This window comes from Oncorhynchus clarkii, chromosome 2 (assembly GCF_045791955.1).
Source record: "Oncorhynchus clarkii lewisi isolate Uvic-CL-2024 chromosome 2, UVic_Ocla_1.0, whole genome shotgun sequence".
Taxonomy (NCBI): Eukaryota; Metazoa; Chordata; class Actinopteri; order Salmoniformes; family Salmonidae; genus Oncorhynchus; species Oncorhynchus clarkii.
Window position 1 is genome coordinate 36618926 of NC_092148.1, and position 27534 is coordinate 36646459.

Sequence of the window (27534 nt, forward strand, 5' to 3'; positions counted from 1 at the left end):
TGAAATGACATCACAATTTGTGAGAAATATCTGTGTTGGGATACTGGCTCAGTATTGCCTTCCTTGCTGGTGCTAATAATGGATACTTTCCCTGGTATAAACAAGCCCATCTTGTCAACCCCGGTGACCCAAGGGGAACCATTGATAGGTGAAAATTGTCTGTTAATTGAATGATTAGAATATTCCGCCCTGAAACATATAATTGTATGGAATTGATTAGAATGTATGAAATCATAATCAATAAATGTGTAGTCTTAGTTAGAATTAGGGTAAAACAATATGCCTGTATGGTATTTTAAACACAGACTGTCTGAGCTTGGTGCCGACCTGACTAGAGATTTGGGAGAGAACGGGGAGTACGTCTCAAGGACAAAGTCACTATCTCTGTCGGCTGGGAAGTGAGACAGACAGTGTGTGCGTAGCAGGACATATGTGTGCGTATGTTTGTGTGTATGTGTGGGCGTGAGAAGTCAGTATAAAATGAATTGTTTGTATTCTTGACTCCAGAACGTTCCCGTGAATAAACATTTAACTGTGGTAGACTGGGCCTCCGTCTGTTTCATTCGACCAGGACAAATTCTGGTTTGCAGACAGAGTAATATAATTTAATTGTACCTGGAGAACATAATTATCCTATCAACCATACACCTTGTCCTGTCCTACATATCCTCATTCCCCTAACAGAAGAGGGAAGGGAAGCTTCCCCAAGCTTTGATAAAAGTTCTTATAAACACTGATTCATAGAACATTTGTTTCACAAAGCTTCAAGCCATATGCACTTAATTGCTTGGCTGGTGTTCCAGCATAATAACTAAGGAAGAAGTCTCTTTGCCTTTTATGTACTCTGTTGTATTACCTCTTATGCCTATAATTCATACACCTATGGCAGAATAGGGGTGTGTGAGAGGGCTTTTGTCAGTGGATAAGTAGGGTTTTGGGCAAACTAGCTTCATATGCTCTTGGTCTTAGCTGTAGTGAAAACACCCAGGGTCTCCCAGTGTAAAGTGCTCTTTGAAGTTACTTTCCACCCCCCCCATTCTGCTCAATTGGCTTTTGGATCGACAGTGACTCATTTTGATTGGATGGGACAAGAGCTATTGTTTCCCACTACAGACATCGTAATCTGTTGGACCTCTTTTTTTTTCTTCTTCTTAGGCTCAAAAAGTGTTCAGATTGATTGTTGGATTTAAACTCAGACTTGCTTTTGTATATTTATTTCTCACTATGTTTAAGAGAGAGTGTCAGTGAGGCAGAGAGAATTTGTTATGGTATTCTGTTTGAACTGACTGGCACTAGACTTTGACTTTCCAAGCTAAATAAGCATGTGCTTTAAGAAAAGAGTTCATCGTGAGCTTGCATTTTTGATTGGCCTTTGAATGTTCCTTTTACATTTATTCTCATTTAAGCACGGATACAAATTCACTACTGCCTGCTGAGTTTCTTCTGTGTTTGAGGCCAGTTAATACATATTAACACATTTTGAAATGTGATGCCTGGTTCCCTCTTTTTCCTCATGTATATTTACTGTAATGTCACATTATGTTTTTGTCATAGAGAAGTAAGGTACAGATTAATGTGATATGTAAGGGTTTACATTATGTTTGAAGCACAGAACTTCTAGAAGTGTAAGATGATACCGCTTGTAGGCAATGCAAGTTGTAATTTTGCCTTGAAGTGACCTTTGCCTGTGCTACTAGTGGCATGAAACCATATATCCCTTGGACTGGTCGTTTATCATAGACTACTACTAATCTGTAACATGACATTACACTGAAGGTAATGCTGTTGGCCACAAGGGGGTGTTATCTACTTCCACAACACCATTAGTACATTCTAGATACCTTTTATAGCTCGTAGAGGAATTGGGGTAGGTCCATTGATGCCTACTTTTCCTTCAATATACTGAAATTAACCGTGTGTATAGTTGTGGAGAACCGCTGTTTGGTAGTCAACCATTTATGTATTTATTCATTTGAAACTGCTTATAGCAGTTGTATCAAAGATGTTCAGCGCTCCTACAACTTATTATGGGCTGTTTGATTTGGTTTTGTATTCTGTAGATCATTCCTGTGAGGATTAAATGGAGGAACTACACCATTGTTCATTTAAAAGTCATTAGCTTTCTACTCTGTTAGTTCCCCCCCTGTGAATTTCAAACAGATTCCGCCATGGAAGTTTTCCAATGCCTCGCAAAGAAGGCCACCTATTGGTGGATGGGTAAAGTTAAAAAAAAAAAAAAGACCTTGAATGTCCCTTTGACCATGGTGAAGTTATTAATTAAACTGTGGATGGTGTATCAATACAGCCAGTCGCTGGACTTTGTCCATGGAAACTTGACCGTATTCAGTGACACGATCAAGATGCTTGAAGGCCAGGACCACTGTGCTGTGGAGTCAGCTGCAATTCTGAGAAAGAGGCAAAATTGACTGCATAGATTATACAGATAATCTAAAATATTTACATGGTCTCCTTTTAAAAAGGCAACCTCAGCGTGAAGAGATCCAGAAGGTAGCAGCCACACTGCAGGAAAAGTTCCCCAATGTGACCATCAATGAGGATGCATTGTGTGACGAGGTTACTGGCTTGCAAGAGTTCCTAAAGGGGGGGGGGGGGGGGGGAGAAATCGCTTGAAGAATGGAAAACATTGGAGACACCGCTTAGTCAGAGATGGAGCACGGTGGTTACCCACTTCAAAGAGAACGACATCCCACACACTAACCTAGCTAGATTAGCATATGTTGTCATGTGTTTACCTGGAAGTAATGCACCAGTCGAGAGCGTGTTCTCCAAAATGAATGATATATGGACATCAGCAAGAAATAGGTTCACTGTTCCTACCATCAAGGCCATGCTTATTGCGAAGACAAACTTCAACCTCCCCTGCCAGGAGTTCATGGAGATGCTGGCCAAGACAAAGCAATGCTGAATAAGATACATTCTTCTGAGAAATATACAGATTAGGTTGGTATAGGTGTTAACTACATAATATAATCTCATCATTTTATTTCTTTATTATGTTAAGTATTTCACATAGACTTGTCTTTTTCAAATTTTCACTTCTCTTCTGCTCTTATTCTACCCAGACTACCAGGACCACTGAATGACTGTTCAGATCAGACAGTTCTGTCTTGTCTGTAGTGTTTCTGTAATATAGTTGTTTTCTCTATCAGTGTGCCTGTTAGACCGGAATTGTCCCCCTTTTTTATTTCATAGATAATAACATTGGATATTTTAATGATATATTGACCGCCGAACTGGAAATGTCCCCGGTTGTAATTTCAGAAATCTGGTCACCTTAATGTATAGAATCTAGCTAGCTTGTTAAGTATTTATTGCAAATTGAATGTACAATTTTGTAAGCTTGCCTTGCTGATATGCCATGCAGATAGATTAAATAATGTAGCTAGCTATGTTCTTGCTTATTGTGCACTGGAGGATACAAATACCTGTATGCCTATGGATGTGTAACTAACTATCTAGTCGATCTGTGTATTGACCCAAACGTTTGGTATACATATTAGTTCAGAACCTCAGCTATCATAGCCAGTTGTATCAACTTCAAAACAGTCTGAATGACATCAATGAAGCCTATGGATTGAGTAGAATATAATATAAAACTTTGTGCCAAGGATGCAAGTCGTATATACATGTTATTACCATACATGAGATCCCCACATTGTAGCCTGTACATTTTAATAAATTCACTGATCATGTACTCTACCTTGGCAAATAAATGTGCAGTTCAGGTATGAATGTCTTTGAGATTAGTTTTCAGTCATATCCAATAATAGTATCAACTACCAGTCTTTGAATGACTCTGTGTCTGCATGTATGTATTACAATTATACACTTCAACAGGGTTTACCAATCTTGGTCCTGGGACATCAATGGTTACACATTGAAACTAGTAGACTAGAAACAGGTTTTAAATAGTTAAAGGCTGATTTGTAATTTCTATATACAGAAAAACAGTACACTACACTTCCTATGCATCATGTAAATAGTCTAAAACCGGTTCATCTCAATATCTAATGCCCTTCATCTGCATTGATCTGATAAACACAGGATAGGTGTAGTATTTAATCAAACTAGACACAATTTCAACCAGTAGAGAATGTAAAATGCTTTATTGAAAAGCTCATTATCCAAGTGTTATAAATACATGCATTATAAATATTATAATTGTAATATTATAAATACAAGTTCAATCTGTACTTCAATGCACATCTGTTGTGCATTATAAAAACAGAGGAAGAAAGAGGTGGCGGGAGAGGTGTAAAAGACAAAGGGAAAGAGGTCAAACATAAGAGCAGGGAAGGCAGCATATGATTAATGAATCACAGTGCTACCTAAATATTCTCAGTTCATCACAATTGCATAACCTTTGGGCTGTCGAGAGATACTCATCTTAAAAGCGGGTGAGATGGCGATGATAGGACTGGGGATTGGCATCCTCTCTCACATCAAAACATAACTGCAGCCGAGAGACAGATGGAGAGAGAGCATGTTTAAGCCTTGTTTTTATTCTAACGTTGTTAGTCATCAATCAGGAGGTGAAATGCAAAACTGACCTTGGATCATTAACTCTGGGACTACTTTATCTATATTTCAATGTAAAGCATCTCTTTAACAACACTTCCTGTTGATCTGACCAAGTGACCACTCACATCTGATCATGCTGAGCCCTCCATGTAGCCAGTTCAGATGCAGGAGGGGTTCACCGACACAGCTGATATAACCTAGAGGATTTAGGGAGAAGAAGAGAAAGGGATGAAGTGAAGGAGAGTGACTTATTGAGAAAATAAGGTAGATAAAAGCGACAGTTTTCAACAGGAATCCTGGTGTGGCCTCACCTGGTGTCCACACCACACTAAGTGGCTGCAGAGAACTTTATGCAGAAAAACATGAACGGACACACGAGTACAAACAATCTAGCGTAGTTATAGAAATAATGAAGTGTCTTACGATTCTCCATGGTTGGCCCTCTTGCCTATTCTTTGAATGTGGAAGAAGCACATACATACACCCGAGTCTGCTTACTGCATAACACCATCCATCAATCAGATTGATACAAGAGTGTGGGGGTTATAGGGTGTCTAATTGTAAAAATAAAAACATGTGGGTGATTTAAAATAGCCTGTTTTGTTTTTGTACAGACATCATACCCTTAGCTAAACAGCACCCTCATCTGAGAAGTAGAAATCAAAAGGGAGAGAAACTGTGAATTCAATAACTGCAATTGACATAGCTAAGTAAATGGAAGAATACTCTCATTGCAATGTGAATGGCTCTTAAAAGAGCCGTTGGTTGTGCATAGTATAGTCTATGGTGTTGCCAGGGAACAGCACCATCTTCGAAGAATTAGGAGGTGAAGATCTCCCGCACATGGATTGCCTCTCTTGTTGTGTTGTTGGACCCAATCCTTAACATCCCACAGAGCACCAGACTCTGGCACACGGCGGCAAGCTGCAGATCCTCTCCTGGTCCTCGAGTCCATCCTCATTAAGTTATGCAGGACACAGGTAGCCTTCACACACCTGAATTCCCCCATGAGGCAGTCCCAGATGGCCCTGGTCACCCAACCTTGCAGTGCCCTATGTTAACTGTAGGCAATCATTTTGAAGGAATCTCCAGTTACTAGGTATCTGTAGTAATATGGAAGACAATGTAATTATTAGACTTTTACATCACCGAGTCATTGTGGATTACTAAAGTATAATATCCTTTATAACAACTCATGAAAACAATGGATATCAAGATGCATGGGCACACATGTGCATGTATAGCATGTGACAATAACAGGATCATATCAAAGAATGAATAAATTAATACATAAATACCACTTGAAGCTATGTAGACAGGCTTTCATAACTCTCTTTATCTGAGGACAGAAAACCTCACAAGAATCAGACTTCATTATAGTCAAATTATACCGTACTGAATATTATGTTACTATTATCTCTGTCCTCACTTCTAGGGACAGGAACTACACAAAAGTACCTGCCCTATCCAGAATAGCCTACTCTCTCACTTTGACAGTTGGGGCTGCTATCCCTTCACCCTCCATAGTTGTTAGCTAGCTACCAACAAATGCATTGAGTTAGTTTTTACAGTGATAAATACATCAAGATACCGAGCTAATATGAGGTTAGGTAGCTGTTGATATTTAATTCACTTGGCTATCTATCTATACAGTATGTGACGTTGGCTGGATAGCTAGCTAGCCAACTAGCTAGTTCATTTAGCAGCTCGTTTGAGTTAGCCTGCACTGTAGCTAGTTAGCTAATAATACGTCGTTTAAAAAAAAAACATTTTTGAAATGTATTTACTTACTTGAAGTGGTTCTCCCAGACATGTGGCCAATTGGAAACAGGGCAGCAAAGTTTGTTTGTCACCAGAGCGTTTTAGAGGATATTACTATTGAGCTATGTACCCATGTAATAACCAGAACTTGCTATGCTGAATTCTTCACTTACAATCGAAAATCTGCTATATGCTGCCAGCACCCCCACAAACGAGTCACAATGTGCGGCCTAAGCGGCACACGGCAATTTACCACTATCTAGTATACATGCACCGTTAGGCCTACTTGTAGCTAACATTTCAGTTAATGTTAGTTACTTCTGTGGCTTGAGACTGCTAGCTAACAATAAACGGACAGGGAGTATTCCAGACCCCCCTAAAAGTGGCTTAGCCCCCCTATTCATGAATATCTAGTGACGTCCCTGGTTGGGGGGTATTGCCAAGATGGAGGCGCGGTGGCTTCAAAAGAGCGCCCCCTGTCAGTCATCTAGTACATATATAAATGATTGCCATATTTCACTGTATTAATCAAACATTAGGCTACATAGTTTACTACTAAGGTATACCATATAACAATTATTTATTATATCTTCAAACTAAAGTGTAGACACACAGAGTGGGGTATTTTACTGTGTGGTTGGATACGCAACTATCGAGAGCAATAGTCATGGGAACATTAATGTTTTTGGGGATAAACGCCAGAAAAAGGTATGTTGTTAACACAGACTTAAGAGATCATATACGTTTTGTTCTGTGAGATAATATCATCAGTTAACGTCACTTCCGGTCAATTTTTAAGCATATATGTAATCAACACAAGCACATAATATCATGCATGACCTTCATGAATTATGAAGGCTTTATGTACTTTATCTCATAGAACAAAACATATAAGATGTGTTAACCTCAGACCTTATTTTTGACGTTTATCCCAAAATACCCATTATTTCCCAATTAATTTCCCCTATAAGAATTGCTGAACAACCAGAGTAACTCATTTCAGGTGTTTAGGACTACAAACTGGTGAGCTCTATTGCGCAAGGCCCATTTACATTGGGGTCCTCTGAAACAGTTTGCATAGCCCACTGTATTAAAGTACGTTTTGAAGTTATTCAATATTTTTCATATAAAGACGATATTAGTGTCAGACCCATAGCAACGTCTATATTTAGCTGTTGCCATGTGTCTCATGGGCATTTTGACCTGTTGGTCAGACGATCCGACAACTGTCCTTCTGCCTGTAACTTGAGGACACGCCCCTTCGTCGAATGGCATGGATCGCGCCATAACGTAAAGTTCTATCTATGTAGGATGAACATTTACATTTCGTATTTTTTATTATACAGCATTTCACAGACTATATATTATTGTACGTTTAATCCATGCATAAACTATGACGCGAGAAGAGGAGTTAATTCGGATTGCAAAAAAGCTGGACAAGATGGTGTCTAGAAATAACACGGTGAGAATCTATTTTGACACCTTTCTTTATGTCGCATGTTTTTCTGTTACCTCGTGCAGTCAAATGTATGAAATCATGTGTAGATGCATGCTTTATTTTGAATTTGCAACGACGTATTTTATTTTATAGTTACCTACATTAATACAAAGTTTTACATTTCGAGGTTTGTGCTTTAAAAAGTTGTGCACTGTCCCGAGAGGAACAGTTGTTCAAGTAGCAAATGCTGAACAGGTGTTTGGCACAGAATTGTCAAGATTTAGCCTATTAAGCAAGACCGTGCGGTATACACACACACTGAATAAAACTACTAATGCAAAAGTGTGAGACTTTAAAGCATGCTGGTATTCGACAACTCCGTGCATGGAACCGAACATAAACAACGCAAGGTCGTGACAGTGGCTGTGCTGTTTTTGCGGATTGTAGAATGCAAGTCGTTCACTGATACATTTGAATGAATTTCCTTATTAACAGCGCCTGCTGTAGACTACACAAACACAACTATTTTGACAATTAGGCTACATTACTATTACAATATTTTTACGTAGTTATTATATCACAGTTTGTTATTGATTGTAATTATGATTAATACAATTGATTACATTGATTACACGTCAATTGTAATTTTAAGTGTGCTCACTTAAAAACGGACTGTAGAAACATGTGCAGCTGCTACAATAGGCCTACTAATTACAATACAAAATTCTGCCTGCAGCATGAATTCAATAATACTATGCTCCTTAAAAACAGACTGTAGAAACATGTGCAGCAGCTACAGTAGACCTACTAACTACAGTACAAACCCTGCTTGCAGCATGAATGAAAGAATACTATGCTCCCACCATCACAGGGGTGCAACTTTGGTTTTAGAAGTAGGGGGACATAACCCGGTGGGGGTCTGGGGGTCCTCCCTCAGAATGTTTTGGGCATCTAGAGCTCATTTCCTGCATTTCTACACAATCTAATATATCCCTTTTGCGGTCACTTTCATTTTAAGAATATAATATATTTTTAAACAGTTATGTGGTACGTTCCACGCTCATGTGCTTGGTATAGTCCAGTCCACCACTATAGTATTATACTGTACATGGCACAGGAAGACGTGGATGCTACCATGACTATGGATAATCCTAATTGAATAGGGAATAATGATGAGTGAGAAAGTTATAGATGCACAAATATCATACCCCCCAAAAAATAGTAAGATGGGCATGTATGCTATTTGTGCGTCTAACTTTCTCATGCATCATTATTCACAATTCATTCAGGATTATCCATAATCATGGCAGCATTCACGCAGAAGTGTTTAGAAACATATTCCTATTTAAATAAAAGTGACTCAAATGGCACAATACATTATTTACCATTAATTTCTATTGGGCACAAAATAATCTGAGACACAACCAAAATAAACAGCAAATGCATCCAACAAATGTGTGGAGTCACAAGCTTGATGTTGTCATTGCATGCTATGAATGTGGGACCAAACTTTTTACTACTTTAATACACATATAAGGGGATTTGTCCCAATACTTTTGCTCCTCCAAAATGGGGGGGGGGGGGGGATATGTACAAAAAGTGCTGTAAATTTATAAACGGTTCCCCCATATGGATGAAAATAACCTAAAATGGAAGCTGTCAGTCTGCACTTTAACTTCGTAGTCATTGTTTAATTTTAAATCCAAACTTTTGGAGTATAGAGCCAAAAGGAGAAAAAATTGTTCAGTCCCAATAATTACGGAGGGCACTATAATTCATATCATGGCCTAATAGTATGTAGAGCTCTTTTTACTTGCACACAATATAGCTGGATCGCTCCCTAATGCCCCTAGGGGTCCACGGCTCTGCAGAGCCCCAACCCAACACACCCCACTCAGCTTTAGATCTTAGTGAAAAATTAATTATTAACAAACAGTACGGCAGACCCCCAGGGCCAGGACTGAGCAGCCCAGTAGCTAGGGATTGCCTAAATAGGTATCTCCCCTGATGTGGGCATGTTTTCAATACAGACTCCTTTTGTCGTACAGTATTCCATATAAGGCATCCAGACCTTAAAAAAAGTTCACAGTATAGCCTTAATCTTGTAAAAAAATAAAATCTTGTGATACATAACTTAATGGCAATGCATTTCTTAGCCAGTATAAATGCTAGGTTACACAGTTTCTTCTGATAAGTCTCAATTATCAACATTTCCAAGCCAACAAAAACAGGGAGAAGGTCGAATCTGTGGACATAAAATAACATACTCTATGCCAGAATTCAGCCAGTCTTCACAGAGCATAACATATTGAAATACAGTGCCTTGCGAAAGTATTCGGCCCCCTTGAACTTTGCGACCTTTTGCCACATTTCAGGCTTCAAACATAAAGATATAAAACTGTATTTTTTTGTGAAGAATCAACAACAAGTGGGACACAATCATGAAGTGGAACGACATTTATTGGATATTTCAAACTTTTTTAACAAATCAAAAACTGAAAAATTGGGTGTGCAAAATTATTCAGCCCCTTTACTTTCAGTGCAGCAAACTCTCTCCAGAAGTTCAGTGAGGATCTCTGAATGATCCAATGTTGACCTAAATGACTAATGATGATAAATACAATCCACCTGTGTGTAATCAAGTCTCCGTATAAATGCACCTGCACTGTGATAGTCTCAGAGGTCCGTTAAAAGTGCAGAGAGCATCATGAAGAACAAGGAACACACCAGGCAGGTCCGAGATACTGTTGTGAAGAAGTTTAAAGCCGGATTTGGATACAAAAATATTTCCCAAGCTTTAAACATCCCAAGGAGCACTGTGCAAGCGATAATATTGAAATGGAAGGAGTATCAGACCACTGCAAATCTACCAAGACCTGGCCGTCCCTCTAAACTTTCAGCTCATACAAGGAGAAGACTGATCAGAGATGCAGCCAATAGGCCCATGATCACTCTGGATGAACTGCAGAGATCTACAGCTGAGGTGGGAGACTCTGTCCATAGGACAACAATCAGTCGTATATTGCACAAATCTGGCCTTTATGGAAGAGTGGCAAGAAAGCCATTTCTTAAAGATATCCATAAAAAGTGTTGTTTAAAGTTTGCCACAAGCCACCTGGGAGACACACCAAAATTGAACTTTTTGGCAACGATGCAAAACGTTATGTTTGGCGTAAAAGCAACACAGATCATCACCCTGAACACACCATCCCCACTGTCAAACATGGTGATGGCAGCATCATGGTTTGGGCCTGCTTTTCTTCAGCAGGGACAGGGAAGATGGTTCAAATTGATGGGAAGATGGATGGAGCCAAATACAGGACCATTCTGGAAGAAAACCTGATGGAGTCTGCAAAAGACCTGGGACTGGGATGGAGATTTGTCTTCCAACAAGACAATGATCCAAAACATAAAGCAAAATCTACAATGGAATGGTTCAAAAATAAACATATCCAGGTGTTAGAATGGCCAAGTCAAAGTCCAGACCTGAATCCAATCGAGAATCTGTGGAAAGAACTGAAAACTGCTGTTCACAAATGCTCTCCATCCAACCTCACTGAGCTCGAGCTGTTTTGCAAGGAGGAATGGGAAAAAATGTCAGTCTCTCGATGTGCAAAACTGATAGAGACATACCCCAAGCGACTTACAGCTGTAATCGCAGCAAAAGGTGGCGCTACAAAGTATTAACTTAAGGGGGCTGAATAATTTTGCACGCCCAATTTTTCAGTTTTTGATTTGTTAAAAAAGTTTGAAATATCCAATAAATGTCGTTCCACTTCATGATTGTGTCCCACTTGTTGTTGATTCTTCACAAAAAAATACAGTTTTATATCTTTATGTTTGAAGCCTGAAATGTGGCAAAAGGTCGCAAAGTTCAAGGGGGCCGAATACTTTCGCAAGGCACTGTATGTTTCCTTCTGTGTTTTACAACTTGAAGCTTCTGGCTTGTCAAGTGTTTGCTGCACAGAGATAATACGTTTATGTTTTAGTTTAATTCATTTGCACCAAAGAAAACAAGTGATAGACAACAATACAGCTGCCCACTGAAGAAAAAGCTTCAAACTGTAACCAGTGCCTGCAACCTGCTTCCGGTTCAGCACAGGAATGAAATCATCAACATGTATTGATCACATCTTTTCTAATGCTGCAGAAATTTGTTTTTAATGATTCTTGGAATTTGTTAGTAAAATATATTTTGGGGGATGTCCGAAGTAGGTACATTTGTTCTTGTACCTTTTGTAAAATTAAATTTGCATCTGCAAAGGTTCACTTCAGTGCCATCACAGACTGGTCTTCCCTGGTTGCCTGACTTTGCTGAGACCCCTGTCACCATTTTGATACTGCTCAGATGAGGCATGACAAACAATTACCTTGGTGTACATTCATACATTATATTATCCAAGAATAGAATCAATGGTTCAATAATTGAAATTATCATTATTCCCAGATCCCAGACTGTAGACTACCCATGAACTCAAGATGGAACTTTGTATCCATTCATTGATTGTTATAATATACTACAAAATTAATCTGAGCTCCGTAGATTGGTCTTCCCTGGTTGTCTGACCCTGCTGGGACATCTGTCATCATCTGATACTGCTAAGACATGATGAGAATAGTGTTGTGTACTAACTGTGCACCATGACAGTGAAGCTTCTCGAGCTGTTTATTATTGTCAGTGTGAAAAGTAGGGAGTTGCTGACAGGTCATTAACGTTTCATTGCTGCTGTATACTGACTGTTGGGGGAAAAAATAATATCTTAACGTTAGCCAACTTTTGGCTGGCTCTAATGGTACATCAACTGGCGAAAACGAGCCAAGTTAATTTACTTCTGTTGAAACGAGACAAAACAAAAGCTACAAAACATTTCTGCACAACAGCTGACAGGTAGTTAGGCTGAACTGGCTGTGGTAGCTACTAGCTAGCTAGATAGCTAGCAAGCTAGCTAAGTTAGTTCATTCACTTCAGACAGAACTTTAGTCGAGAGGGGATGAAACATTAGCTAACATTACATGTCAGTTACAGTGCTAGCTCTGCTCTGGGAATAAATACTTGTATTCTGTTAAGTCAAACAGCAGTTACCTTGCCAGCTGCATCAGTCAAATAAAGAGTAGCCAGTTTCTGCTATGCTTGCTTTTACAACTACAAAAAAAGCACAACACACACATACAACAGCTGCCTCTGTTCGCATGCTCTGTTGTCTCCGCACGGTCCTAAATCCAGCTGGTTAAAACCACCAAACAGCCTACCCGACCACTCTGAGTCGTCCGCATGGTCCTAAAGCACACCGATGCCGCTTTTTGTATCACAATGAAACGATAAAACTGGGGGGTAACAAAAATGCAATTTCAGAATGAGGGGGGTAATGACCCCCCATCCCCAGTGAAAGTTGCACCCCTGGTACTATATATGTAATGAAAATAAATAATTCTGCTCCTCTCCCTGTTGGCTACAACTTCCAATACCATAATTTCCATGTTTGTGTACATAGGAGGGTGCCCTGGACCTGCTGAATGAACTGAAGAGCTTCAACATGACACTGAAACTTCTGCAGGTAGAGGACCTGCAACAGGAATATCCCACTCACCTGTTATGTATTATTTAGGTGTACAGAAGTTTAATATTTTAGGCTACTTTTACATTCAACATTAAATATTATCAAATGCATGGGGAATACAGTGCAGTCAGTGCAATTTCACACAAACAGGGAATGAATTATATAGTTATGCCTACTCCAAATGATAAGTGTGAACTCGTTATAAAAGTGTAAACTCATTATTTCAAGGATCACATGCAACAAACCATTCTCTCCGCTGAATAGGAAACGAGAATCGGCATGTCTGTGAATGGAATCAGGAAGCACTGCACAGACGACGAGGTAGTTTCCCTGGCCAAGATCCTCATCAAGGACTGGAAGAGACTGCTGGGTAGGATTGTAGGAGACTGTCTTTTAGAAAGTGGAGCTGTCTGGAGTTGTGTTTTACAGTATACACAGTATGTAGAGACATCATTTTCAACCCTCTTTGCCCCCTAGATGCTGCACGTACTCAGAGTACTGAGAGGCCCAATAAGATGAAGAATGGGGTTGACTCCAACAAATCCACAGGGTCCCCAGTCAGGTCCCCCTTAGAGAAAGACACCAGGTAGGTGCATACACACACACTCACTCAAACCATTGCCTGCGTGTGAAGGCAAAAATGTAAACATAGAAAAGGGGAAGATACGGTATCTGGTGTGGTCTGTTTTTTTGCTATAGTCACAAGAGGCTGGATGTTTCTGATTCAGAACCTGAATCTGAAAAGGAAGAATACTCTGACAAACGGCAAAAAGAGAAGTACAATGTTGAACGCAAAAAAGACGAGAGAGCTGTTGACCTTAAAAAGGAGCGATATACAGAGGCATTCAAAAACAAACGGCATGCAGAACAATCCAAAAATGGAAAACATACAGAAGATGCCAGAAAAGAAAGACATGTAGAACACTTAGAAGAACCCAAAAAGGAGAGACACTTCGAAAAATCCAGAAAAGAAAGACATGTACATGACACAAAAAATGAAAGACATGTGCAAGAACCCAAGAAAGAAAGTAACCTCGAAGGGCCCAAAAATGAGAGCCACACCGATGAACCGAGAAAGGAAAGACACACAGAGGAACGCAGAAAGGAGATACCAATGTACGAACCCCCACAAGAGAGACCTGTTGAAAACCACAGACAAGGGTTTGAGAGGTGAGAGGTGCCTCTGTTAATTTGATTCCATACAGTCTAGAGAGGACAAGGGCTGGGCCTCAGGGATGTGTTGTGTTTTCAGGAGAAGCGTCTTGGATGATCTTTACCCCTCTTGTTACTCTCCTCCTCGCCCCCCCCGACCACCCCGTCTTCCTCCCCCTGTCAGACGTATGTCTGGGGAGGTGAATAAAGGGGTGAAAAAAGAGGTGAAGAAAGAGAGAGAGAGGTCAGGATGGAAAGACACTGGTGTCAACGCATGGAACTTTTCTGAGAACACTGTATTACTTTCAGATGCTTTGGTGCACTACTGAATGAGTGGTTTGTACAGATATAAGGGTATAGTTTGAGATGTTTATATTGGAAGCCCTTGAGATGGATTGCACACTAACCTTGTTGTTTAACTGACTTGTTCATACAGCATACCACTGGGCACACCACGTAATTTCAACGTGGAAATGTGGGTAATATTATGGTGAAGATGTTGATCAATGAGATTTCAACCTTTATTCACCCACTCAAAAAGTCAGCCGGAAGTGTGTTGAATTACTAATGCGTTATCACTATGCTTGCAACCATCTAAAAGCATATCTCAATTCCAATGGGAAAATAATGTTAGATTATAGTTTTAGTTCTCATTTAAATCAGTGTTTTATCAGTGTGCTTTCAACCATTTTTAAAAGCACAACAAAGTTCAAAAGGGGAAAATAATGTCAGGTATTTATACAACAACTTAATGTTTTATCACTGTGCCTCATCTAATTGCACCACCAAATTACCTGAAAGTACATAGTGCAAGTGTTCAATGCTGTAGAGATTCTGCACAGATTATTATAGCAATTGGGAAGACCTCCACAGAACTGCAACCTTTGCACTCTTTCTTGAACATGCACACTTTCTATGATTTACATAAGAAGACATTTATAGTTACAGTAGGCTAACCTCAACATGTGGCCATAGATGTGTTACTCACCGTAGCCCTTTCTTGCAGTCAAATGACCTACTGGCCACATGGGTGGAATTTTATTAATATTTTTCATAATTTCATAACAAATATCATTTATATATCTGGTGTTTCTATGTCAAACGGGTTTGTTATATTTCAGTCTTCTGTGATGTAATATTGGGATGCAAACTAAACATTTTTATACATCTACAGTTGAAGTCGGAAGTTTACATACACCTTAGCCAAATACATTTAAACTCAGTTTTTCACAATTCTTGATATTTAATCCAAGTAAAAATTCCCTGTTTTAGGTCAGTTAGGATCACCACTTTATTTTAAGAATGTGAAATGTCAGAATAGTAGTAGAGAGAATGATTTATTTCAGCTTTTATTTCCTTCATCACATTCCCAGATGGTCAGAAGTTTACATACACTCAATTAGTATTTGGTACCATTGCCTTTAAATTGTTTAACTTGGGTCAAACTTTTCGGGTAGCCTTCCACAAGCTTCCCACAATATGTTGGGTGAATTTTGGCCCATTCCTCCTGACAGAGCTGGTGTAACTGAGTCAGATTTGTAGGCCTCCTTGCTCGCACACGCTTTTTCAGTTCTGCACACAAATTTTCTATGGGATTGAGGTCAGGGCTTTGTGATGGCCACTCCAACACCTGACTTTGTTGTCCGTAAGCCATTTTGCCACAACTTTGAAAGTAAGGTTGGGGTCATTGTCCATTTGGAAGACCCATTTGCGACCAAGCTTTAACTTATGTCTTGAGATGTTGCTTCAATATATCCACATAATTTCTCCAAAAAGTACGATCTTTGTCCCCATGGGCAGTTGCAAACCGTAGTCTGGCTTTTTTATGGCGGTTTTGAAGCAGTGGCTTCTTGCTGAGCGGCCTTTCAGGTTATGTCGATATAGGACTCGTTTTATTCTGGATATGGATACTTTCGTACCTGTTTCTTCCAGCATCTTCACAAGGTTCTTTGCTGTTGTTCTGGGATTGATTTACACTTATCTCACCAAAGTATGTTTATTTCTAGGAGACAGAATGCAGATCCTTCCTGAATGGTGTGACGGCTGGGTGGTCCCATGGTGTTTATACTTGCTTACTATTGTTTGTACAGATGAACCTGGTACCTTCAGGCGTTTGGAAATTGCTCCCAAGGATGAACCAGACTTGACATCATTTTCTGGAATTTTACAAGCTGTTTAGAGGCACAGTCAACTTAGTGTATGTAAACTTCTGACCCACTGGAATTGTGATACAGTGAAATAATCTGTCTGTAAACAATTGTTGGAAAAATGACTTGTGTCATGCACAAAATAGATGCCTTAACCGACTTGCCAAAACTATAGTTTGTTAACAAGAAATTTGTGGAGTGGTTGAAAAATAAGTTTTAATGACTCCAACCTAAGTGTATGTAAACTTCCAACTTCAACTGTATATATCTGACATGGTACAGGTGTCTTCTTTTTTTACGCCCATAACCATGTGTGTGAGGTGTATACTTTTGTTTCAAAGTAGATTTGAAACACTGTGTGACCCTGTTTTGCCCACTGCAGTAAAACGGTTGAATAAATACTGTTACTTTAGTTTGTAAAATATCCTTAACTTAACTAGGCTATTTACTGTATTACAAAAATCATATTGAATTGTTTGGTTGTCAACACAATCAAATAACATTTAAAGGAGATATAATGCTTGGATAGTTTCATCTGAGCCACTGGCCTAATCTTATTCTTTAACTTTTTATTTTTTTATTTAGTTGGAGACAAAATGCCTTAACTTGTCGACAAGTTAATATGCTATTTACTGTATTGCAAAAGTGATATTGAATCGTTTGATTGTCAACTCAACCAAATATCAACATTTGAACATCAACATGTGTATTTTGTGCTACTGACTTAGTCTGGCTTTATTTCCAGTTTGTTTACAAATGAATAATTGTTATGTTGGAATAATTCCTCAATTTCAACCAAGAATCAACGTTAAAGAATACAGCTAAATCAGTTTGTGCCCAGTGGGTAGTGAATTGAAGAGTGATTTACCCAGCACCCATTTGTGCATGGTGCACGGTGTGATCATGGTAAATTATGCATGCTTTCCTTAATCATTCGATTTGTGGTAGTTGTATTAGTTCTGGAAAGAATTTTTTTTCTCAGATTTCATTTGGAATATTTCGATTTCCATTCAGGAGAGATTCTTCAGACACTCTGTCTCCTTCTCATCCTCGTCCCACCCCTCCGTCCAGACGTCCCTCAGTGAAGGTGAAGAAAGAGAGGTCAGAGGGCATGCTGTTTGTGAATAGACTGAGTTGTGTACTATGGTCCATAGTTTGTGTTCGATCATCACCTACCTTTATCAGACACAGTGAAAACTGTCCTGAAATCCCTGTTTTACTGTTTGTTTTGTTATCATAGGTTAAACATTATACAGCGAAGTCAAAAACATTGCAACTATGTGCATGTTCTTCCTTTTTTTGATAAACTGTCAGCGATACACAGAAAATGACAAAAGTTTTCAGAATCGCAATAGATTATTTAGTCTGTTGGTTTTTCATTTAGGAAAAAAGCTCCTCCTGACCCTAATTCCCCGCTTCCTCCTCTTCATCCTCATCCTTCTATGCCCACTGCAGCAGAGGTCAAGAAGGAGAGGTCAGTGTCAGCTTCTCTTCTGTCATATCTAGATTTATTTCATAAGACATATTGGACTACAGTATAAATTGTGCTTCCTGTATTATACTTATGCTAAAATGTGTATTTTATTCTACTTCATGTTCGTTCGTATTCTTATCTTTTATTACTTCTTATTGTTGTTGCATTGTCGAGAAGCAACCTGCAAGCAGTGATGAAAAAGTACGTAATTGTCATACTTGTGTAAAAGTAAAGATACTTTAATAGAAAATGACTCAAGTAAAAGTCACCCAGTAAAATACTACTTGAGGAAAAGTCTTAAGTATATTTAAAACCAAAATCTTTAAATATCAAAAGTAAATGTAATTGCAAAAATATACTTAAGTATATTTACTTGGGGTGGCAGGTAGCTTAGTGGTTAGAGCGTTGGGCCAGTAACCGAAATGTTGCTAGATCGAATACCAGAGCTGACAAGATAAAAATCTGTCGTTCTGCCCCTGAACAAGGCAGTTAACCCACTGTTCCCCGGTAGGCCATCATTATAAATACGAATTTGTTCTTAACTGACTTGCCTAGTTAAATAAATAAAACAGTTATCAAAAGTTGAATTATAGATTATTTTAAATGCTCTTGTATTAAGCAAACCAGACAGCACCAATTTTAAATTATTATTATTATTATGACAGATACCCAGGGGCACACTCCAACACTCAGACATGTGAAGCTATTGTATTTATTGAGTCTGCCGGATCAGAGGCAATAGAGATGACATGGGATGTTCTCTTGATAAGTGTGTGAATTGGACCATTTTGCTGTCCTGCTAAGCATTCAAAATGTAATTACTTTTGGGTGTCAAGGAAAATGTATGGAGAAAAAAGTATATCATTTTATTTAGGAATGTAGTGAAGTAAAAGTAACAGTTGTCAAAAATATAAATAGTAAAGTACAGATACCCTCAAACTACTTAAGTAGTACTTTAAAGTATTTTTACTTAAGTACTTTACACTACTGCTTACAAGTAAGCATTTTGTTGGATGCTGCATGTGTATCCCCCATATACGACTAATAAAACTTGAAACATGAGTGTGCTACTATACTATTGATTGTAATGATGAATAGTGGTGATGATTGAAAAATAATATTTTACATTTAGAAAAGAGCCTCCGTGGATTTCTGTGGTTAGAAAAGAGCCTCCGGACCCCAATGCTCCATTTGCTCCTCTTCCTCTCCATCTCCATCCTCCCCCTCATGTGAAGCGCCCGTCAGTGGAAGTCAAAAAGGAGAGGTCACTGTGATGTTGCATGGTTGTTTTTTTTGTGTGGTTACTTTTGAGTGTCCGCAATATTTGTTCTCTGTGACACATTGTTGAACTGCTCTTATTGACAGATATGCTTAATGGATTCTTTTCATTTCGATACAACGCATTTTTGTTGCTTTTCCTTGTGAAGTTTCAAACATCACTTTCTTTGCTGTTTGCTACCCAGAGAAGAGTCGTCAGATTACAAACCCGTTTCTCTGAAGGTGACGTCTTCTGACCATGTGAAAAAGGATAGGTGTGGGATCTGTAAATCAAACTACCTCATTCATGTTGAGTGTGCTCAATTGTGTTTAGCCTTTTCAGTACATGTTTCTAATATCATGATAAATATAGTATTCAACGGTCAGTTAATAGTTCCTGTTATATAGTGCCTTCGGAAAGTATCCAGACCCCTTGACTTTTTACACATTTTGTTAGGTTACGGCCTTATTTTAAAATATATTTTTATTTTTTATTCTCTCATCAATCTTCCCCATAATGATGAAGCAAAAACGAGTTTAGAAATGTTTGCTAATTTATTAAGAATAAAAATATATATATCAGTATTCAGACCCTTAACTCAGTACTTTGTTGAAGCACCTTTTGCAGTGAATACAGCCTCAAGTATTTTTGGGTATAACGCTATAAGCTTGGCACACCTGTATTTGGGGAGTTTCTCCCATTCTTCTCTGCAAATCCTCTCAAACTCTGTCAGGTTGGATGGGGAGCGTTGCTGCACAGCTATTTTCAGGTCTCTCCAGAGACGTTCGATCGGGTCTGGGCTCTGACTGGGCCACACAAGGACATTTAGAGACTTGTCCCGAAGCGTTCTCTTGGCTTTGTGCTTAGTGTTTGTCCTGTTGGAAGGTGAACCTTCACCCCAGTCTGAGGTCCTGAGCACTCTGGAGCAGGTTTTCATCAAGGACCTCTGTACTTTGCTTTGTTCATCTTTACCTCGATCCTGACTAGCCTCCCAGTCCCTGCCGCTGGATGGTGCCAGGTTTCCTCCAGACGTGAGCTCTGTCAGAGTGACCATCGGGTTCTTGGTCACCTCCCTGGTCAAGGCCCTTCTCCTCCGACTGCTCAGTTTGGCCGGGCAGCCAGCTTTAGGAAGAGTCTTGGTGGTTCCAAACTTCTTCCATTTAAGAATGATTGAGGCCACTGTGTTCTTGGGGACCTTCAATGCTGCAGAAATGTTTTTGTACCCTTCCCCAGATCTGTGCCTCGACACAATCCTGTCTCGGAGCTCTACGGACAATTCCTTTGACCTCATATGGCTTGTTTTTTTGCTCTGACATGCACTGTCCACTGCGGGACCTTATATAGACCGGTGTGTGCCTTTCCAAATCATGTCCAATCAATTGAATTTACCACAGGTGGACGAAGAAACATCTCAAGGATGATCAATGGAAACAGGATGCACCTGAGTTCAATTTCGAGTCTCATAGCAAAGGGTCTGAATACTTATGTAAATAAGGTATTTTTATTAAGTTTGCAAATGTTTCTAAAAACCTGTTTTCGCTTTGCCATGATGGGGTATTCTGTGTAGATTGCTGAGGAAATTGTTTTATTTAATCCATTTTAAAATAAGGCTGTAACAAAACAAAATGTGGGAAAAGTCAAGGGGTCTGAATACTTTCCAAAGGCACTGTATTTATCATGACATTCTGTAAATGCAGATGATGATAAGGATGTAATTTTGTGAAATTAGATTTAAGATTATTATGACAACAGTTGCAAAGCACTGCTAACCGTCCTCCATTTGCAGAAAAGACTCTGATAGCAAAGTGCCCAAAATAACATCTGTTGATGCCAAGAAAGAAAGGTTAGCAAGCCACAGTCCACAGGCCCACATGCAGTGTATAATTATGCATGCACCTATGTGCTTGTTTACGTTGAATCCCACTGACATGAGTTGTGGTTGTTTATTTGGTGATATTAGAGAATTGTTTGTTAACCCCTTCATTGGAGCAGAGGTCTTCATAGGGAAATAATATATGTGTGCATATTTGTCAGTGCTTTGCCACCTTGTCATCTTGTGCTGGTGAGGCTGTTTGATCAAGCATGCCTGCTCCCTGAATGCTGTGTGCTTTTTGCCAATCAGCTATGGCTGCAATACATGCAAATGTTACATACAGTGCCTTGCGAAAGTATTCGGCCCCCTTGAACTTTGCGACCTTTTGCCACATTTCAGGCTTCAAACATAAAGATATAAAACTGTATTTTTTTATGAAGAATCAACAACAAGTGGGACAAAATCATGAAGTGGAACGACATTTATTGGATATTTCAAACTTTTTTAACAAATCAAAAACTGAAAAATTGGGCGTGCAAAATTATTCAGCCCCCTTAAGTTAATACTTTGTAGCGCCACCTTTTGCTGCGATTACAGCTGTAAGTCGCTTGGGGTATGTCTCTATCAGTTTTGCACATCGAGAGACTGACATTTTTTCCCATTCCTCCTTGCAAAACAGCTCGAGCTCAGTGAGGTTAAATGGAGAGCATTTGTGAACAGCAGTTTTCAGTTCTTTCCACAGATTCTCGATTGGATTCAGGTCTGGACTTTGACTTGGCCATTCTAACACCTGGATATGTTTATTTTTGAACCATTCCATTGTAGATTTTTCTTTATGTTTTGGATCATTGTCTTGTTGGAAGACAAATCTCCGTCCCAGTCTCAGGTCTTTTGCAGACTCCATCAGGTTTTCTTCCAGAATGGTCCTGTATTTGGCTCCATCCATCTTCCCATCAATTTTAACCATCTTCCCTGTCCCTGCTGAAGAAAAGCAGGCCCAAACCATGATGCTGCAACCACCGTGTTTGACAGTGGGGATGGTGTGTTCAGCTGTGTTGCTTTTACGCCAAACATAACGTTTTGCATTGTTGCCAAAAAGTTCAATTTTGGTTTCATCTGACAAGAGCACCTTCTTCCACATGTTTGGTGTGTCTCCCAGGTGGCTTGTGGCAAACTTTAAACGACACTTTTTATGGATATCTTTAAGAAATGGCTTTCTTCTTGCCACTCTTCCATAAAGGCCAGATTTGTGCAATATACAACTGATTGTTGTCCTATGGACAGTCTCCCACCTCAGCTGTAGATCTCTGCAGTTCATCCAGAGTGATCATGGGCCTCTTGGCTGCATCTCTGATCAGTCTTCTCCTTGTATGAGCTGAAAGTTTAGAGGGACGGCCAGGTCTTGGTAGATTTGCAGTGGTCTGATACTCCTTCCATTTCAATATTATCGCTTGCACAGTGCTCCTTGGGATGTTTAACGCTTGGCAAATCTTTTTGTATCCAAATCCGGCTTTAAACTTCTTCACAACAGTATCTCGGACCTGCCTGGTGTGTTCCTTGTTATACAACAATCTGGCATCTTGAAATCTTGATGCTCTCTGCGCTTTTAACGGACCTCTGAGACTATCACAGTGCAGGTGCATTTATACGGAGACTTGATTACACACAGGTGGATTGTGTTTATCATCATTAGTCATTTAGGTCAACATTGGATCATTCAGAGATCCTCACTGAACTTCTGGAGAGAGTTTGCTGCACTGAAAGTAAAGGGGCTGAATAATTTTGCACGCCCAATTTTTCAGTTTTTGATTTGTTAAAAAAGTTTGAAATATCCAATAAATGTCGTTCCACTTCATGATTGCGTCCCACTTGTTGTTGATTCTTCACAAAAAAATACAGTTTTATATCTTTATGTTTGAAGCCTGAAATGTGGCAAAAGGTCGCAAAGTTCAAGGGGGCCGAATACTTTTCGCAAGGCAATGTACATACAAATGTTTCCTGTTTCAGAAAGGATTTGTCAGATTCCAAACCAAAACCTGCTAAAAGGCAGAATCTGGACTCCTCAGATTCCAAACCAAAACCTGCTAAAAGGCAGAGTCTGGACTCCTCAGATTCCAATCCAAAACGTTCTAAAAGGCCAAGTCTGGATGGCAAGAAAGACAGGTCTGCATAAGCAGGATCATATTCTGTACACAATAATTGGTGGATGTAGTGAACTTCACTCTAAAAACACTTATTGACCTCACTTTTAAACCTGTATGATGTGAACATTGAAGGACAATAATGAAAGAAATATTTTAATTTGTAAAACTCTTTTCTCACACCCAAGGCACTGAAAATAATTATTATACTAAAAGCAGAAAACAATCAATGCTATATACAGGTGTCGTCCGATCCGGTGAACAGAATTATCATAGGTCATTGAAAGCTTTTCTGAACAGCTCAGTTATTTAGCTGTGCCTTAAGCAAGGCCAGAGGCTGCAGCCCTGACAGTGACTGGAAGCGCGTTCCACAGCCGAGAAGCCGCACCACTGAAAACCATGTCACCCGTAGTTTTTTTTGTCAGTGTGATGTCAGACAGATAGTTGGGTCCAGAGTTGTGGATAGCTTGGTAGGTGTGGATTCTAAAGTCTATGCGGAGCCAGTGGAGGTTGAACAGCACTGGAGTGATGTGCTCATGGGGGAGTTGTGGGTGAGGACACATGCAGCACAGTTCTGGACATATTGTAGCCTTCTTAGGCATGTGTCAGATTTGTCAACAAACAGGGTATTACAATAGTCCAGACGGGATAAGATAAAGGTGTGGATGAGCTGCTCAGCTGGAGGCTGTAAAAGTATAGGTCGTAACCTGGCAATGTTCCATAGATGGAAAATGTAACTTTGGAAACACATTGATGTGGGCCTCAAACGAGAGCTGACTGTCACATCTAGATTGCGAACCTCACTGGAGGGGAGGATCTTGACACCATCAATATTGAGGCTGTAGCTGCCGATTTAGTCTGATGCCAGTGCCAATCAGGACAACCGCTGTCTTTTTGCAGTTTAACTGCAGGAAACTCTGCTGCATCCACACTTTGATGTCCTACAGGCAACTGACGAGGAATGCAGTGGCATTGGAAGTGTTTGTGGAGATATACAGCTGTCATCAGCATAAAAGTTAAAGCCCAGTCCACTGTTTCCCAGTGGCAGCATGTAGATCCAGAACAGTAGTGGCCCTAGGACCGAGCCTTCAGGGACCCCCCCTGGCGGATCAGTGAGCTTAGGACCTGAACCAGTCCAGGACAGTGTCTGACAGGCCCAGTAGCTTCTCCATGCGGTCTAGCAGAATGGCATGGCTGACCATGTTAAACGCTGCACTGAGGTCCAGCAGTATGAAGATGCTGGCAGCCCCAGAGTCTGCATTCATGAGGAGGTCATTGGTGACCCTTACCAAGGCAGTCTCTGTGTCTGAAACCAGACTGGAAGGGCTCGAGTAGGTTGTGAGTGGCAAGATGTTGTTGGAGTTGGCTAGACATAGCAAGCTCGAGGAGCTTACTCAGGAAGGGCAGGTTGGAGATAGGCCTGTAGTTCTGGAGGTTGTCAGGGTCAGATCCAGGCTTTTTTAAGTACTGTTTTGTGACTGTGGCGAGTTTGAGCTGTGGAGGGACACATCCAGTGGTGAGGGACTTGTTAATGATTTTCTGTGAAAAAAAGGCTACAGAGCAGGTAACTAGGTCTTGACAGATGAGGTGGGGATAGGGTCAAGTGAGCAAGTGGTGAGCCTCATTGTTTTAACCAGCTTGGTTACATCAGCTGCAGTGACTGTGGTGAACATGGAGATCCTTGACTCAGGGAGCGTAGGACTGTGTAGATCAACTACAGGTGCTGGAGAGGACATGACGGTGTCAGATGTTTTCAATTTGGCTTTGGAAGAAACCGGTTTTGATTGCACCGTTCTGGGGAGGCTGAGTTGTTCACAGGTTTAAGGAGCTTGCGCACAGTAGAGAACAGAACCTGGGAGTTGCCACTGCTGTTGCTGATCAGTTTCCCAACTGATCAGCAACAGTAGTAGTAGTAAAATGGTCAAATGAAAGTAGAAACAGGATATAATTTAAAGCTTTACCTCGTCACTCTCAATATCTAACACTCACTCAGATGAACAGACAGCAGTGTCACAAGGTGACATGTTTTCCTCTCTCTCTCTCTCTCTCTCGTTGTTGTAGAAAGGACTCCACTGACTCCAAGCCCAGCCATTCTGTGAAACGTCATTCGACTGATTCCAAATCAGACAGGTAGGTACTGGCTCTCATTCAGATTCAATACTATGACTGACAGACACTTCTCTTGTCATTACTGCTAAATGCCTTAATACGTTGCCATGAGCTACCCAGTGGGCGAAGTACACCCGTCAGCATCTAGTTTTAATTGATATTCGATTGAATAGCCATATAACGTGACATCAATATGAAATCTACATAACAAGCGAAAAGTGGTGGGAAAAGTACTCAATTGTCATACTTAAGTAAATGCTAGTAGATTTATTTTATTTTATGGACAGACGGGCACACTCTAACACTCACATAATTTACAAAATGCAGTATTTGTGTTTAGTTAGTCCGCCAGATCAGAGGCAGTAGGGATGATGACGCATTATAAGTGTGTGAATTGTACCATCATTCTGTCCTGCCTGAGCAAGTACTTTTTGGTACCAGGGAAAATGTATGTTAAAAGTGCTCATTTTCTTTAGGGATGTAGTGGATTAAGTTGCCAAAAATATACTTAACAAAAATATAAAAGCAACATGTAAAGTGTTGGCCCCATGTTTCATGAGGTGAAATAAAAGATCCCAGATATACACACACAAAGCTTATTTCCCTCAGTTTGTGTGCAAATTTGTTTAGTGAGCATTTCTCCTTTGCCAAGATAATCCATCCTCATGACATGTGGCATATCAAGAAGTAATGATCATTACACAGGTGCACCTTGTGCTGGGGACAATAGAAGGCCACTCTAAAATATGCAGTTTTGTCACATAACACAATGCCACAGATGTCTGAAGTTTTGAGGGAGTGTGCAATTGGCATGCTGACTGCAGGAATGTCCACCAGAGCTGTTGCCAGATAATTGAATGTTCATGTCTCTACCATAAGCCACCTCAAGTGATTTTAGAGAATTTGGCAGTATAACAAACTAGCCTCACAACCACAGACCAAGTCTCACCATGTGAGCCCAGGACATCCACATCCGGCTTCACCTGCAGGATTGTCTGACCAGCCACCCGGACAGCTGATCAAACTGTGGGTTTGCACAACCGAGGAATTACTGCACAGAAACTGTCTCGGGGAAGCTCATCTGCGTGCTCGTCATCCTCACCAAGGTCTTCACCTGACTGCAGTTCGGCATCTTAACCGACTTCAGTGGCAAATGCTCACCTTCGATGGTCACTGGCACGCCGGAGAAGTGTGCCCTTCACGGCTGAATTCCGGTTTCAACTGTACTGGGCAGATTGCAGATGGCGTGTATGGCATTGGGTGTGCGAGCGGTTTGCTGATTTCAACGTTGTGAACAGAGTGCCCCGTGGTGGGGTTATGGTATGGGCAGGCACAAGCTACGGACAATGAACACAATTGCATTTTATCGATGACCGTGATGAGATCCTGAGGCCTATTGTCGTGCCGTTCATCTGCTGCCATCACCTTGTGTTTCAGCATGACAACGCACGGCCCCATGTTGCAAGGATCTGTACACATTTCCTGGAAGCTGAAAATGTCCCAGTTCTTCCTTGGCCTACATACTCACCAGACATGTCAACCAATTTGAGCATGTTTTGGAATGCTCTGGATCGATGTGTACGAAAGCGGGTTCCATTTCCCGCCAATATCCAGCAACTTCACACAGCCATTTAGGAGGAGTGGGACAACAATCCACAGGCCACAATCAACTCTATGTGAAGGAGATGTGTCTCGCTGCATGAAGCAAATTATTGCCACACCAGATACTGAATTGTTTTCTGATCTACTCCCCAATGTTTTTTTAAGGTATATGTGAATGACAGATGCGTATTTGTATTCCTATTCATGTGAAATCCATAGATTAGGGCCTAATTTATTCATTTCAATTGACAGATTTCTTTAGATGAACTAACTTAGTCAAATATTTTTAATTGTTGCATGTTGCATTTATATTTTTGTTAAGTGTATAAATAGTAAAGTATAAATACCACCAAAAAACGACTTATGTATTTTTACTTAAAGAAAAAATCAAAATACAGTACATTCTGTATTTTGAAAAACGCAGCATCATATGATGCAAAAATGACCATATGGGCTAGATTTCTTAGTTCATTGTTGATCTAGACCCAAGATAGTTTATATGTCAGCAATCAAGTTTTCAAGATACGTAACTTGAAATA

The 27534-nt window shown here is 40.1% G+C and overlaps 1 protein-coding gene across 25 annotated transcripts in view; it reads left to right on the forward strand.

Annotated features, from left to right (window-relative positions):
* The first annotated feature begins 6829 nt into the window (after positions 1 to 6829).
* LOC139367377 (transcription elongation factor A protein 3-like) overlaps positions 6830 to 27534 on the forward strand; it is a 29170-nt gene continuing 8465 nt past the window's right edge. For 2 of the 25 annotated variants that reach the window (XR_011626864.1, XM_071105578.1), the window contains exons 1-13: positions 6830 to 7765; positions 13234 to 13296; positions 13564 to 13669; positions 13777 to 13885; positions 13999 to 14469; positions 14552 to 14695; positions 17613 to 17699; positions 17983 to 18072; positions 19205 to 19336; positions 19536 to 19604; positions 21117 to 21173; positions 23151 to 23306; positions 25346 to 25414. Coding sequence is in view for 23 of the 25 variants with exons in the window: in XM_071105578.1 (XP_070961679.1) it covers positions 7697 to 7765; positions 13234 to 13296; positions 13564 to 13669; positions 13777 to 13885; positions 13999 to 14469; positions 14552 to 14695; positions 17613 to 17699; positions 17983 to 18072; positions 19205 to 19336; positions 19536 to 19604; positions 21117 to 21173; positions 23151 to 23306; positions 25346 to 25414 (1622 nt within the window). In the remaining 2 variants the exon portion in view is untranslated. Of the gene's footprint in view, positions 7766 to 13233; positions 13297 to 13563; positions 13670 to 13776; positions 13886 to 13998; positions 14470 to 14551; positions 14696 to 17612; positions 17700 to 17982; positions 18073 to 18249; positions 18274 to 19204; positions 19337 to 19535; positions 19605 to 21116; positions 21174 to 23150; positions 23307 to 25345; positions 25415 to 27534 lie in introns of all 25 variants that reach the window. The other 23 variants (XR_011626865.1, XM_071105596.1, XM_071105702.1 and 20 more) reach the window with 22 other exon arrangements.